The sequence below is a fragment of the Ostrea edulis genome, chromosome 8 (genome assembly GCF_947568905.1).
Source record: "Ostrea edulis chromosome 8, xbOstEdul1.1, whole genome shotgun sequence".
Lineage (NCBI taxonomy): Eukaryota > Metazoa > Mollusca > Bivalvia > Ostreida > Ostreidae > Ostrea > Ostrea edulis.
The window spans coordinates 58,092,109-58,108,948 of record NC_079171.1 but is presented as its reverse complement, the minus strand read 5'-3'; the positions used below and the strand labels follow the sequence as shown (position 1 = coordinate 58,108,948).

Genomic DNA, 16,840 nt, shown 5'->3' with positions numbered 1-16,840 from the left:
TCCTTCGGACGAGACCACAAAACCGAGGCCCATGTCACAGCATTTGTGGCACGATAAAGATCCCTCCCTGCTCAAAGGCCGTAAGCGCCGAGCACAGGCTTAAATTCTACAGCCCTTCACCGACAATGGTGACGTCTCTATATGAGTGAAAAATTCTCGAGAGGGACGTTAAACAATATACAATCAATCAGCTAATCAATTTCAAACTCATATCAACCTGCTGCAGCTGAAGTGCTCCACATTTTCATCAATAAGATTGATTGATTGAATATTGTTTAACGTCCCCCTCGAGAATATTTCACTCATATGGAGACGTCACCATTGCCGGCGAAGGGCTGCAAAATTTAGGCCTATGCTCGGCGCTTATGGTCATTGAGCAGGGTAGGATCTTTATCGTGCCACACCTGCTTGTGACACGGGACCTCGGTTTTTACGGTCTCATCCGAAGGACCACCCCATTTAGTCGCTTCTTACGACAAGCAAGGGGTACTGAGGACCTATTCTAACCCGGGTCCCCACGGGATCAATAAGATAATACTTACTTATACATGTAGCCGGGTGTACAAATAGAAACATTAGCTCTTTTAAAGGCTTGTTTTCAGACTAAATACATGAAAATCAGATAAGGCAACATATACAAGACAATACTATTACACTATCACAAACGCATATACGTGTACGTACTTAAATAAAGACATAGTAAGTACGCTATATATACATGTAGCACTAGAGTCTTTAAGTTAGTTCGCGGTAAACGACCTGCATGTAAACAGTAATTAAAAAAGGTAACGCCAGTTGTGTCAGATATTTGTGGTTACATGTATATGATTTTTTAGTAAAATACTTCTGCCATAAAAATAGCTACAAGTACAGGTAGTGTAGTACAGCAATCCACGTGTCATGTAGCTGCTAATGTTTTATTTAAATTGGGTGAAAGTTGTACTATTTCTTAAGATTCTGGGAATGAAATCCACAGTTTTAATAGACTTGCATGTCTATAAAAAAAAAACTTCAATCCATATGTTGTTGAATTAAAGTGTGGTAAACCCGCAATGTTCGATTGATTGATTTATGTGTTCCGCCACACTCAACAATTTTTCAGTTACCTGGTGGCGCCCAGTTGTTGTTGTTTTTTTTCTTCGTTTTTTGTTTTTTGTGGAAGAGAGAACCCAGATACGATGTACCTGGGAAGAGACCACCAATCTTCCGAAAGTAAACTGAAACTCACTTAACGGCGCGAGCGGGATTCAAACCCGCGCCGACAGAGCGCGATGCTCTAACTACTCGGCCACGGAGGCCCTCGCAGTGTCTGCGTATCTAGCGGAATATGCTAATTCTTTTCAATAGAATCGTGTAGTTAGGTTGGACATTGTTTGTTAAGAATTTTAAAACATTATACGGCCACTGTTCTGATGCGTTTGATTTTGATATTTTTTAAGAAGATAACTGTACAAGTTTAGCTATTACTGTTCAAGGTTGTTTTTTTTATAATCGTCGTATATGAAAACAGAAAACCCTCTTCCGATCCCCTCCCCCTTTCTAGTTTCTCATTCACCACAAAATGTCAGGCTAGTGGACAGTAGCTAATATTTGACATGATTTTGTCAGTTCTACACTAATTCTTTTAAGAACGTTTAATTGTGAGAAGCTTTTTGATTGTTTGCTGTTTGTTGTCTTCACATTTTCCTTTTTACAGATATTTGAAACATGGCCGCTAATCTAGAGTAACATCGGGAAGGTTAAATTTACTTTCTGGATAAACATTGTATAATATACAAAATACAAATAAGTATTGTCATCTATTTCAAAGCACATGCAATCCTCTTTTGTTTTCCCCTAGACTTCTTGATTGAAATTTATCAGGACGTTCTTGCATTGGATTGTCTGTAAGCCACTTTACAAGAATGAACGAATTTGAATCTAGAGTCGTTTAGTGCATTAATGTCGTTGCTTTTGATTGAAAGAATAATTATCATTATTGTAAACGTCATGATCGGCGACAAATTTAAAAAGATAATTTATAATAAAAATAAATATAGCATGAACAGGAATAGAACCTTGTGGAACACCTTTGTACAGTTGTAAAAATTGCCAACATTTCCCACCCTTACACATTATTTCCGGTTACTTAGATAGCTTTCAATGAGAGTAGTAGGTTTTCCCGTACAACCGTAAAACTCCGTTTACCGGATCACATATGCCCCTGTAACGCTCACGGCGGGTGTGACCGGTCTACAGGGGATGCTTACTCCTCCTAGGCACCTGACCCCACCTCTGGTGTGTCCAGGGGTCCGTGTTTGCTCAACTATCTATTTTGTATTGCTTATAGGACTTATGAGATTGATCACTGTTCGTTATCTTCACCTTTCATGCATTTTGATTTTGCTGCATAATTTCATGCGAGATACAATCCAATTCTGTTGATTAATACATCAAAATTACTCCAGTGTAATTTTTTATATGATTGAGAGCTGAATTCCAATCTTAAGCAAATTTTAGTAATACGCTGATAACTTGTCATTAAAATGGTAATTAAAAGACTCCGATAACTAACCCTTTTAAAAATCTTTGACAATGCAGGTAATATATCAACAGGTTTGTGGTTTTTGTTTTTTCTGATGTATTGTTCTTTTTGTGTAGAGGAACAAATTGTGCTATTTTCAAATGACCAAGGAAGTACATGTACATCTTAAAAAAACCAAAACTTTACAACATTAGTTACCGGGTTCAAAAGTCTAATCATGACAAAGGTTTAACAATTTTAGCTGCAATGTCACCAATACCAATAGCCTTTTCAACTCCAGTCTGTTAAAAATTGACGAACAAAACTGCTGTGAACAGAATGATAAGAAAAACCTTTGACGGCAGGTTACATTTTACTCTTATCATTGACTCTATCACAATTTTATACAGTGCTAGGATGATCACTGTTGATTTTAAACACAGTCTATTTGCAACAGTGACGAAAAATGTTTTTGAAAGAATTGACTGGGAGTGGTGGTGCGCTCCTGTAATCTATCTACTTTGGAGGTCAGAGTTGGTGGTCAGCTTTGTGCCGCGATATACCAGTATGCATATGAAGAGCTCCCGGTTAGACAATGCGGGGAAAACTAATTATTGGTTGGTTAAATCCGACTTCCTTCCTTGACTGGGAGCGGTGGCCTGCTCCTGTAATCTTGCTAACTGGAGGTCAGAGTTGCATACTTGACTTTCATCACACACAAGGCATTGATATTCACTCAGTGAGATATTTTCCTGCATATCAAACAGAGCCTCGGGTGTGAGACCTCTTTATCGTAACATCGTCCGTCCACCGCGACACGAGACTTCTCCATATGAAAGTTCCACGACTCTCATCTCTCCATGCCAGACGTTTAACAAAGGAGCAATCACTGCCTATATCTACGTCTTTGCTTTCACGCAGCTAAGATACGGTAGGGACTCAAACCCATGACCCCCAGGCCACGAAGCGAACGATCTAATCACCAAACGCAATTAACTTAGTAGTCTTCTACCGTAGAAGCCGAAGGGAACTTCAGGTTTACACTCCGTCTGTCCGTCTGTCTGTCAGCCCGGCAATTACATTTTCCGCACTCTTTTCGTCAATATGCTGATATGCCTTTGGTATTTGGTTCATTGTCATGGCAACCTACAGATCAAATTCGAATTGTGTTCTCGTGTACTGTTTTTGTACTGAATTATGAACCTTGGACATTCAAAATAAACTCAAATACGTTTTCCGGACATTTTTTACGCCGTGCTTGGAGATATTCGTTTCATACATGGATGCATTTAACACAGGCTACATATCTAGATCGATTTTGGTTCCGGTCCAATGATTTGTTGCTGAGGCATAGCTTTTGAACATCACAATCCATGAAATTGGAATCTGTCATGTGTGTAGTTTATCTTAAGAGACCTGTTTATTGTTGTGCTTAAACTGTTGACGTACAATTATTCATGCAGAATATTTAATCTATTTCACTGGACTTTGAACCCTGGTATAGCAGATAATAGCGATCTGATTCAGACACATAATAGACAAGGAATGATGAAGGGATTTAGTAATTAAAATATTTAAAGAATGATATCGGAATTATTGTTTGGAAAATAGATACTAGTGACGACCCAATACGACTTGTTGTTTGGTCATGGCTTTAATGTGATCAGGATATAGAATATCAAAAATAAAGAAAACCGGAAGTGAATAATTGTACGTTTTACCACACTACGTATCCATTGTCCACAACAGATACAAACAATTCACGCGTCAACCACACACACACACACACACACACACAGAGAGAGAGAGAGAGAGAGAGAGAGAGAGAGAGAGAGAGAGAGAGAGTGATAGAGAGAGAGAGAGAATGTTTGAAAATTTTGTGATTGGATAGTGTAAGCCAGTGTAGAATTTATACATTTTTTTATTTCCTATTTATCAATTCCATTAATCTTTCATTTATTTACATATTCAATTTTAAGATCTTATTTATTTCATATTTATAATTTTATTTCATTAATTCTTATTTATTTTTATCATATTTTCATTATAGTTATCTTACTTCATTTATTATCATATTTTCATGATAGTTATCTTACTTCATTTATTATCATATTTTCATTATAGTTATCTTACTTCATTTATTATCATATTTTCATGATAGTTATCTTACTTCATTTATTATCATATTTTCATTATAGTTATCTTACTTCATTTATTATCATATTTTCATGATAGTTATCTTACTTCATTTATTATCATATTTTCATGATAGTTATCTTACTTCATTTATTATCATATTTTCATTATAGTTATCTTACTTCATTTATTATCATATTTTCATTATAGTTATCTTACTTCATTTATTATCATATTTTCATGATAGTTATCTTACTTCATTTATTATCATATTTTCATGATAGTTATCTTACTTCATTTATTATCATATTTTCATGATAGTTATCTTACTTCATTTATTATCATATTTTCATGATAGTTATCTTACTTCATTTATTATCATATTTTCATTATAGTTATCTTACTTCATTTATTATCATATTTTCATTATAGTTATCTTACTTCATTTATTATCTTTTTTAATGTATTTCTATTATACGTTCATTACTTTTGTCTGATTTTATTTTATTTCTTTGCTCATTTCATATATCTTTTTTATGTGTTTTTATTATATTTTCATTATATTTATCAATTTTTATCTTATCTACCTAATGTTATTTTATTTCTTTGCTTATTCCTAGCACCTAATTCTGAATCTGGTATGCCTAGGGGTCCATGTTGGCTCTATTATTAATATCGTAATATTGAAAGGAGTTATGAGATTGATCACTGTTTTTGATCTTCGCCTTTTCATTTGTTTTTTATTTCATTTATTGAGATAGAATAACTCAGATAAGCTCTGTAAAACATATCAAGATACAACTTACTTATATAAAGATAAACGGTGAAAAACTGACACCGAGATCAAAAGTGGGCGTGTCTAAGTTTGAAAAACTGAAAAAACTAACACTGACATGAAAAATGGGCGTGTCTAAGTTTTCTGGGGATGGATATAACCCAAAAGCTGATTCATACTGATGTACTTGTATCTGAGGGTTATACTAAGATGGAGCTCCATAAACCTGATAATTTCTAAAATCACAAAATTGACATATGCTATTCATATTTCTAACATTTCAAACATTAATGCATGTAAACCCCATTTCCCAGAAAACCTAAATAAACCAGGCTTCGGGGCCACCAACACTGAGATCTTCTCAAATCTGAAATTTTTCTCACCCAACTCTGCCACCAAATAAATATTTTCTCAAACCCAGATATGTTTTTGAGTTTTTTCTCACATTTGAGAATTTTCTCAAAATGCGTGCCACCAAAATATATTTGAACTCAGCTGAGAAAAATGGTTGAGATTTCTCAGAAAATCTCAAAATTGGTAAATAGCAATCTCTAATAGAATCTCAAGTGTATTTACTTACACCAAAGTGAGACTTTGTCAACGCAGACGTCGTAGGAATGTAATGATTGTGAGGACAAGGAGAATCCTAAACAGGTCCAATCCTTAGAAAGGGTTGAGTGAGGGTGATATTTTTGGCAGATATCGTTTTTTCTCCGTCACCATTTCCTTCATAGTAGATTTACTTAAAGAAAATCAGCTGCACAACAATCGTGTCAAGAACAATCCCCCCCCCCCCCCCCCATCAAGTCTTGGTTGCGCTGCGATTTTGGTCTCTAAACTTATTTTAATATATTGCTACTGTTGTTGTATTCAATTTCAGCTTCTGATTTCATTTGAGCAGGCTAAAAAATATAACTGTAATGATACTCTGAATAAGCGAACAATAAAAAGTAGAATTCAACCAGGACCCCCCCCCCCCCCCCCCCTGAAAGGTTAAAGACCTTGTGGGGTTGATTTATCAATTCTGTCCTTAGTTGAAAACTCCAGTGATTTTATTCTATTTCTATGACTTTGAAGTTGGACATACAGGAATACATCATTCTCGAATATCATCATCATTTTTTTCCACTTTGATTCCTTGTTGTTGTTTTTTTATCAGCATTACAAACATCCATGCTATAAGCAGTAACGAAACACAAAATACAACAAGGAAGCAAGTAGGCTTGAGAAAGGCCTGTAATTATTAAAGTGTCTCATTCTCACAGAGAGTAGCATAGCCATGGAGATATATATATATATATATATATATATATAGAGAGAGAGAGAGAGAGAGAGAGAGAGAGAGAGAGAGAGAGAGAGAGAGAGAGCGTATCACAGATATATATATAATGTCAAAAAAATGAATGAAGAACTCGACACGTATAGTTATGAAATGATTAAAAAGAATAAAATCCAAAATGACAACATAATAATCGAGATCAGTTTATCATTGAGTATTATGTGATTATTTTGGATTTTATTCCTTTAAATTATACACACATACAGAAAGAGAGAGAGAGAGAGAGAGAGAGAGAGAGAGAGAGAGAGAGAGAGAGAGAGACCGATCGATTGATGGACGATTAAATATAGTATGAGCATAAAGAATTTATTAGTTTATCTTACACACATGCAATTTCCTGGATAATACAATAGGAAATGCTCTTTTATTTTGAAGATTACATTAAGAGGACACGCCTATCTATTTCTGAATATAGGGAACTTCCTTATAAATGTACGACACTCTCTTATATAGAAACCATGATAAGAATTGAGACGCCTTAATCCGATCTCTAATTACAGTGTACTTTGATAATCCACGTTATGATGAAATATTTATCGGTTGTAAGAAATGATTCAGTTTGTCATTGTTTTAACTGTTTTCTTGTTGAGTGATCCGACCTGTGCTTATTTACATACTTACCACACGAGTGAACACAGACAATTAATTATAAAACGAATTGCAAATTAGGGAGATTCTTTCTATCAAAACTTCCATCAATTTTACTTCCTGTTTGCTCGAGAAGGATTTAAGATTACTGATCTATTTTGTACAAGAAAACATATGTTGGTAAGTACTTAGATTTCTTAGAGAATCATTAAGAAAGATTTTCGTTTTTAGGTTAATTAATGTAAACAAAGTTGACCGCGTTTCTGCTGTTTCATTTACCACACCATTGTTTACAAAATTCTAAGAATTCGGGCACGAAGTTAAGACAAGGCGAAGCATAACAATGGTAATGGTCGACCATGATTCATAAAGGAATATCGCTTTATGATAGACGTGATCCCCCGGTTACTTGCACATAATTTGCTTATAGAATCGGCATTGTTTTGATATATAATTCTTTGAAACCTATCTATTTTTTCTCATTTATTTGTTACTGACTATATTATCAGGGGCGGATCCAGGAATTGCAGTTACGGGGAGCGCCACTTTATGAGGTCTGGGTGGCGCCTAGAGGCCCCCATTGGGTCCAGGGCGAAACTCTGGTGGGGACAAAGGGGGACAATCCCCCAGAAGGTCCTGGATTTCACAAATTTTATAGGGCTTGAAATATGTCTCCTATTTAGTCATTTGTACTATTTTCTATCATTTTTAATAAGGTGAAATTAATAAAAATGATGCAAATTTTAAGGCTTTTTGGAAAAAAAAATAAGTTCTCCCAATAAAGTATTTCAAGAATTCAAAAGATTTCGTCAAGATGCTCACGGCGGGTGTGGCCGGTCCACAGGAGGTGTTTACTTCCTGTAGACGCCTGACAATGATGCAAATTTTAAGGCTTTTTGGAAAAAAAAATAAGTTCTCCCAATAAAGTATTTCAAGAATTCAAAAGATTTCGTCAAGATGCTCACGGCGGGTGTGGCCGGTCCACAGGAGGTGTTTACTTCCTGTAGACGCCTGACACCCCCCCCCCCCCCCGGTCTGGCGTTCATTGTTCCGTGTTTGTAGTAGTCTTACTTTTGTATTTTTATGAAAATTGATGAGATTGATCACTGCTAGTTACCTTCATTTTATTTATGAACAATTGCTCAGTTGAAAATAAAAAATCCGCGGGTTTCATCGAGTTTCATGCGTTTACTTGCATAGTAATTATGTGAACTTGTATATATACTAAAACGATTTTAAAGGGACTGGTTCACGATTTTTGATAAAACTACATTTCATTTTTGATGGTAAACATTAAAAATATAACTCATTTCATATTGACATCCAAATTTTGACCTTCTGAATGCAGGAATTAAAGCAATATTTTAGCCTTAAATCTGTGTTATGTAAACAAAGACTCGAGTCTTTTTATGTATACAAACAAACAAGTGAAATATTGATTTTGTAATATAAAGCATCTTTATTTTGCATAGTCACAAGTTTTAACTTTTAGATGACACATTTACCCCAAAACTGCTATGAAATGTGAACGATATAATAAAGTTAGATCGATATCCATTTCTTTTGACAATTTCATAAACAATAACATACCGCAATCTTTGTTTACAAAACAAATAATAAACTCTCTAAAATGAGCTTCTGTGATAATGTATAACCGTAATTTTTATGTGAACTCTTTTAAACACATTACACGGTAGACTTTGATCATTAAAAGTGAAAAAGAAAATTTTGGGGGAAATCGTGAATCAGTACCTTTAACCATTGTTAAAAACATAATGCAATTTTTATTTTATTTGAAAAACGAAAAGAAATATATTACTATCTGTATCCCCGTGGATCTTAAAGAAAAAAGTTTTGCAAATTGTTCCACTGAAAGGTGAAGATAGCGAATAGTGATCAATCTCATACCACCTAGAAGCAATACAAAATAGATAGTTGGTAACCTCTAAATATACCAGAGGTGAAATCAGGTGACTAGGAGGAGTAAGCATCCCATAGTGACCGGTCATACCCGCCGTGAACCTTGATCAAGTAAACGGAGTTAGTCAAAATCAGTCAATCAATATATTACCGATGCTAATTTCAGTGCTCCTTGTGTGGCCTGGCCCCGGAGAGTTGAGAGTTGAGATTTAATTTTGAGTATAGAAGCAATATTTCTGCATCTGTCTGGTTTCTTTGTTCTTATAGCTATTTCTTAAACGTTTAACCCCTGTTTGAGTATTTCTTAATTATCTCCCCTTGGGAAGGGAGATTACACTATATTAGAAGACTTGTATCCCTTCACTCAAAGGTACCTTATGGTAATTTTATCTAAATCACTTGAGTTCGATTTACTATCAAAGAATAAATATATAGAACTCTTAATATAGGGGACCCAAGTTTGCCGATGAGAAAACAAAAAACCAAACGATATAAAATTCAACATTCTATTAATATATATCAATATACCCGTACATTGCAGTTATTCATAATGACTCTACATTACTGCTATAGTTCATTCCGAAATTCTGCATACTTTCCAAGATATCCAGAAATGAATTCAGATAAATGCCTCATCATTTTTGAGCGAATTTTAGCCGGGCCCTGCCACTGTACTACGAAACAGGATGAGTGTGCACTACAACAGGATATTACATAGAATGTGCAACATTAGATATTATTTCTAAGTTGATATTTCTTACCGCAATTCATAAACTAAAATTGATTAAAATTTGTAAAATCCGTCTGCACTTTCACTTATCACAGCCATTTTCACTGCCATTAGAATTAATTTCATTAATCATCGTGGGTATCCGGGTTAGAATAGGTCCCCAGTATCCTCTGCTGGGCGGTCTTTCGGATGGGACCGCAAAAACCGAGGTCCCGTGTCACAGTAAGTGTGGCACGATAAAGACCCTTCCCTACTCTATGGCCATAAGCACCGAGCATAGGCCTAAATTTTACAGCCCTTCACCGGCAGTGGTGACGTCTCCATATGAGTGAAAGATTCTCGAGAGGGACGTTAAACAACGTCGAATCAATCAATCAATATACAACAAACTAACCATGTAGATTTCCAGTGTACAGAATTCCTGTCCGCCCACACGCCAGTCCGTAAGGTAATAATTCGACATACAGGTGTCTGCTTATGACGCGAATTTTCAGCCCGCACTATTGGTCCATTTGATTTACATTATGTATTCATCTTTTTCTTTTAGTTTCGAACAATGCATATAATTTTATTTCATATCATTCAAATACATTTCTATTCAAATAAAAAAAAAATAATATGATGTAGTGTATAGCATTTTCTTAGTTTTTACTGTATAGTGCACGAGCTGTATTTTGATTAACATCAAGGTGTCTTGTCCCTTTCTTGTATAATCGGGATGGTGAGCAATTTGAGCAAAATACAAGAAATAAAACAAGTGAAATGTTTTATGCACAAATCATTTAGGATTGACTTAAGAATTTAGAGAAAGGCGGTAACAAAGCATGCATGCATGGGAATTAAGGGGGGGGGGGATAAAATATGGAAAGTATTGGAAAGTTTACAAACAAAACTGTTAGTAACAATGATGACAGAATAACACTGAAATGTCAGATGAGAATACTCTTTGGACTTTGCGATGTCAACTGGCTATTGAGTCACCCTCCTTCCGGTTCCGGGGAAAATTACTCTCCCGTTATCTAATTCTAAAATGGATAAAAATGATCGTTGTAGACAATTAAAATAGGAAGTTCTCAAGTCATGTGCTCAAGTTGTGAGTATCATTTAACCTCAAATTCACTTGAATATCAAACTAAATAGATTCTTAGGACGTCTTGGTTAGCACATCTTGTATTAGACAATGTGTAGTTTTAACTGTACACACTATCAATAACTCTTGAAATAGCATGGACTACGTTCTAGCAAAAAGAATTTGTATTATGTTTGAAACATATACATGTATGTACGTTTGTTAGATGAAAAACTGTTTTATTCTCTTTACAGATGGAAGAACTATTAAGATGTTCGCCATTTTTCCCAGTAGGTTTTATTTGGTTGTACCTTCAAGGTTTAATAGATGCCCAAATTTCAGGTTTGTAAATACGATTACAATATATTATTGTTTTATCTATCCTTATTTGTAACAAGTATACTGGTACTCGCATTGAAATATATGTACATTAAAGTTGAAACAAAAATAATTGTATTCGATTTTAGGATGACAAGGGTAACTTGTATTTAGTAAGACGAATAAAAAGAAATTACCGAAAATGGCAGAAAATGACGCTATTTGATCAAAATTTTCAAACAAAAAGGGGAAAGTATTTGCAAACCCCGTATACCATTCTCTACCCAGAGTTCCGTACGCTACTCGCACTGTATGAGAAACTTGGGTAACGCGCCCCCTGGTGGGTGAATGTGTACATAGTTGTGCCGTGTTGTGTGATATTTACGTTTAATTCTAGGTACCTGTATTAGAGATGAAGATTTTTGCCCACGTTATAAAAAAACGGAATGTGCTAAACTGAATTTCCGAAACAGATGTCAGAAATATTGTGGAATTTGTCCAGGTTTGCATATAATCATTATTTATCATTGTTGTTGTTGTCGTTGAAAATGCCCATTAATGTGAGTTGCACAATATGAAGTAGATAATTTTTTTTATGTAGAGCGATGTGAAGATTGGTATGTAGATTGTCCTTCTATTGATTGCAAAGAGTATGATGTGTACTGTAGAAAACACTGCGGAGTTTGTACAGGTACGTGTGCTTGTTTACAAATCTATGGATGAGTACTGACAAATAGTTTTGCTGAAAACATATAAGTACCAATCAAAACATATGATAAAACATTGACAAATTGTGGCTTCGTTAATAGTTTCCCAAAAGACAACACCGTCTTCAACAGGACAATTTAATCCAACGACTCCAAGAAACACAGGTATAGTGTTACAGCTGAACTGCCTTATCTTTATGGCAAGCCCTTTTACTATTTATTCGTAAAATAAGATATCTCTTTAAATAAGAGAGATATCTTTATTAGTTAAAGAGATGTCTCTGTAAGTTAGAGAGATATCTTTTTACGCTAGGGAGATATCTCTTTAACCAAAAGAGATATCTCTTTCTCTTTGAGATATATCTCTCAAAGCTAAAGGGATATCTCTCAGAGAGAAAGAGATAGCTCTCTAGCATAAAGAAATATCTCTCTATTGATGTAAAAAGAGATATCTCTTTAAGTTAGAGATATATCTCTTTAGATTTTTCCCCCCGGTGACCATAATAACTTCTCCCTGTTGCATTGTCATTGAAATGATGTAACCCTATTTTTTAACCAAGCAAAATACTTCTAGTGTACAAATGGCGGGAAAGGTTGAAGAGGTGATTGGGGTAACATTGTCAAGTTACCGAGAGGCGAAATCTAGTCTAGCTCGCATATTTCATCAATTTATTGTCTTTGTTTTTTGTCACCTGTACATGTATACCTTTCACATACGGTAAAAGTAAAATCTTCCCACGGGATTGCAGCCATCAGGATGTTGCTAAAACGCGGAACGGAACGGAATTTAAGAATTAGAATGATTAATGTAGATAAGACAACGGTAAAAATCGGGAGGGGGGATTCATTTTGGTTAAAATCAACAATTTGGGAATTGTTTACGAGCGATAAAACTACTTTATCTTAAAATTTTGCATCATAAATTGATTAAGCGAATTTAGTTAAACTTTGCTTAGTATAAGAATTTACAAGGCATTTTACAAGAATTTCGAAATTTCGGCAATGACAGAGGTGTTAGCGAGCAGTGACACCTATGGGTAGAGAATGAAAAGAACATATGTGGTTTATAATACATATCTCCCCCCCCCCCCGTGACAAAACGTCATTAACGCACATGTACACGTATTTACATATAATACCGTGTATGTGTGTACTTACAACAAGGAGTGTGATATGTATAAAACAATAATAATTCATGATCTTATTTAGTCAACAAGTTAAACATCTTTTGTTTGATTTATCATTTTTTAACTAACAGGAGACTTAGTAACCGCAGCACTCCAATCCTGAATAGGAAGGACTTCTGGCAGTTAATTTTTAAACTAAACACTTGTATAGCTTAACAGTCTTAATGAGATGACTTTTAATTCCATTCAAGCATAAATTCTGTGTAAGCTTTATAGCTATTTCATATATTATGAAATAAATCTGTTAATTCCTAATACTACTGGTCGTAAACTTCACCCTAGTTAACATTGGTTTTGTTTCAATCTTTCTTTCCTGCTTTATCTCTTCAGTTTCAACACTAATCCGCAGGATATCTGTAAATGTACGAACTTTCACATAGATTCATCCCAAATGAGGCAAAACGTTTTTCTTCACCGGACTCGTTCGCTTTAAAATTTGATGTGATACATAAATGTATATTGTACCAGGTGTAGAACTAAATTCAAATTCAAATTCAGTTATCTTAAACATATGTAGTTCGATTAAAAGCATGTTCGATTTAAAAAGGCTATGTTTGGGGGAAATTGTTCAAAAAATTATTTGATCTTTTACAATACTGTTTTTTTTTGGGGGGGGGGGGGGTACCTTTTATTCATTGGATGGGCTCATAAAATCTTTTTTCACCATACCAGCCAGAGCGGAAGAAAGTAATAGAATTTGAAAGGGGTTGAATTATAATTCAAGTCTTTTTCAGTATATGTTACCTTATTTATTTTTTCTTCATTTGTATAACAACATACTGTCAAAATCTGGGGGGAGGGATGACAAAGCCGGAAAAAAAGATGGTGCCAACAGCTAGGCGCTTGTTTGATATTTTTTATTAAAACTTACTATGCAAATTACATGTATTAAGCAGGCGCCTGTTAGTACATTCATCCCCCAAAAAAACAAAAAAACACCGTGTAAAAATAAATAATACCGCATTAGTATGAGGTATCAATATGAAATCCAAATGGTGGATTCTGAGGATGACTTCCTGTTCTCTCTGTAATTTCTGCATTCCTTGTTTATAATAAGCCTTTTGATTTTGCAAAATGTTGACCTTCTCATAACATTATTGCATAATATATTTTCCGTTTTCTGTTCCGTTCCGCGTTTTAGCAACACCCCAGCCATCATGGTAAAATTTGCTTTGGCGGGCTTCCGTTTTAGGGAGAATTACTTAATTATTCAAACTAATAAAAATATTGGAAAGATATATCTCTTTCTCTTTGAGAGATATCTCTTTTTCAACGATTAAAGAGATATCTCATACTTTGACAGATATCTCTCTAGGAATTCTTAGAGATATATCTCTTTTAAGTGAAGGATATATCTCTCAAAGTAAAAGATATATCTCTCAGAGTAAAAGAGATATCTCTTTAAGGTAAAGATATATCTCTCTAAATGAAAGAGATATCTCTTAAAATATAAGAGATATCTCTCTAAGTGAAAGAGATATCTCTTAAGTGCAAGAGATATCTCTTTAAGTATAAGAGATATCTCTCTAAGTGAAAGAGATATCTCTTAAGTGAAAGAAATATCTCTTAAAGTATAAGAGATATCTCTTAAAGTATAAGAGATATCTCTATAAGTGAAAGAGATATCTCTTAAGTGCAAGAGATATCTCTTAAGTGCAAGAGATATCTCTTTAAGTATAAGAGATATCTCTCTAAGTGAAAGAGATATCTCTTAAGTGAAAGAAGTATCTCTTAAAGTATAAGAGATATCTCTCTAAGTGAATGAGATATCTCTTAAGTGAAAGAGATATCTCTTAAGTGAAAGAAATATCTATTAAATTATAAGAGATATCTCTCTAAGTGAAAGAGATATCTCTAAGTGAAAGAGATATCTCTCTCAGTGAAAGAGATATCTCTTATTTAGAGAGATATATCTTAAGATTAAGAGATATCTCTCATTTAAAAGAGATATCTCTTTAAAATAAGAGATATCTCATTAATTTAAAGAGATATCTTATTTTTCGAATAAATAGTAAAGGGGCTTGCCATATGTCTTTGCTTATTGAAAAAAAAAATCATCTAAATCAGACGATTTAAAACGTTTCTGCTTTCTCTTCTCCCATACAAGCGTGTCATCGCCTAAACGATTTATGATCTTCAAACTGAAAGTAGCATCACTACAGCTATAGACATTTTAACATTGCAGTATGTAAAGTCGGGCGGTACAGATACACCGATGTTGGAGGCACACGTTGTAAGAAGTGTCCCAGTACCTGCTCCCGAAAAGGATGCGAGTCAAATGGTCAGTGCGTTAGCTGTGAAAAGGGTTATTTTGGCGCCGAATGTCGCCACACTTGTGGAAATTGTATAAGTGATACATGTGACCGTGATGACGGTGCGTGTCCCGGGGGATGTCGTGTTGGATACCACGGTAGAGATTGCAGGAAGAGATGTGCTACAGGTTGCCGTGACAGTTCGTGTAAACAAGAGGACGGGGCGTGTATAAACAGTTGCAATGCGGGATATTTCGGGGAGGAGTGTGTTGACAAGTGTGGACATTGTTTGGGCGGAGGATGTAATAGATCTACCGGAACATGCCCGAGATGTGACGTAGGCTGGGACGGACCGATGTGTTTGAGTAAGTTAAAACTTTTCGTTGAATTTGATGAATATTTCCCTCCATTAACAACATTCAGTACAATGACAATGAACTCCTCCAGGAGTAGATCTACATGTAAAGGAATGGGTTAGAAGGCCGCAACTCTCACTGGTTGAACATTTTGGCATTTTGGCTGAGATGATACAGAATTTCCTGACCTGGATAAGATAGCCATCACACATACATGTAGCATTGCACAATAACTTGGAATTAGATATAGGCCCCTGGAAAAAAGTGCAAGTGCATATGATATAACAATAATTGAATTCATTCTAAAGAAAGGTGATATTTATGAGATTGATCACTGTTCGTTAACTTCACCTTCCGCTATAAATGTAGTTTTTGTACTTTCGAACTTTTGTTTTATTAACAGGATATTCTGTGAAGTCTTTATTTGCAATTCGTTTGCTTTTTCCTTTATTGCTTTGGTTTTCTTCTTCTTGAAGATTGTCAACAGGGCTGGTACAAAAATCAGTCCATCTCTAACTGTGTAGAATGCCCGCAGCGGTGTCTAGGGAACGTATGCAATGAAAATGGAGTTTGTGATGGGTGTCAACGTGGATTTTATGGAAGAAAATGTGACAGCCAGTGCAATACATGTCGGGTATTTTGCAATCAACAGGATGGTGCCTGCACTGAAGGATGTATAGAAGGAATGTTTGGCAAATATTGTAGGAATTATTGCAGTGAAAGATGTTTTGGAAGAGTATGCGATCAAGAAAATGGACTTTGTAACCAAGGTTGTTTAAAGGGCTACTATGGGGAGGCATGTAATCACACGTGTGGCAGGTGCGCGGACGGTGAATGTGACAGAAACAATGGAAAATGTAGAGGCTGTATGCTTGGTTGGAAGGGAGAGAAATGTGATGGTAAGAATAATATCCATTACCAATTGGACTAAACATACACATTATTCTAAAATATATATTC

General features: G+C 35.1%; 1 protein-coding gene across 1 annotated transcript in view; it reads left to right on the top strand.

Annotated features, from left to right (window-relative positions):
- LOC125662623 (multiple epidermal growth factor-like domains protein 6) overlaps positions 1-16,840 on the top strand; it is a 51,688-nt gene that overhangs the window by 12,944 nt on the left and 21,904 nt on the right. The window contains exons 10-16 of the mRNA XM_056147733.1: positions 7,423-7,521; positions 11,315-11,402; positions 11,776-11,880; positions 11,980-12,069; positions 12,188-12,250; positions 15,458-15,889; positions 16,357-16,779. Coding sequence (XP_056003708.1) covers positions 7,423-7,521; positions 11,315-11,402; positions 11,776-11,880; positions 11,980-12,069; positions 12,188-12,250; positions 15,458-15,889; positions 16,357-16,779 — 1,300 coding nt within the window. The remainder of the gene's footprint in view (positions 1-7,422; positions 7,522-11,314; positions 11,403-11,775; positions 11,881-11,979; positions 12,070-12,187; positions 12,251-15,457; positions 15,890-16,356; positions 16,780-16,840) is intronic.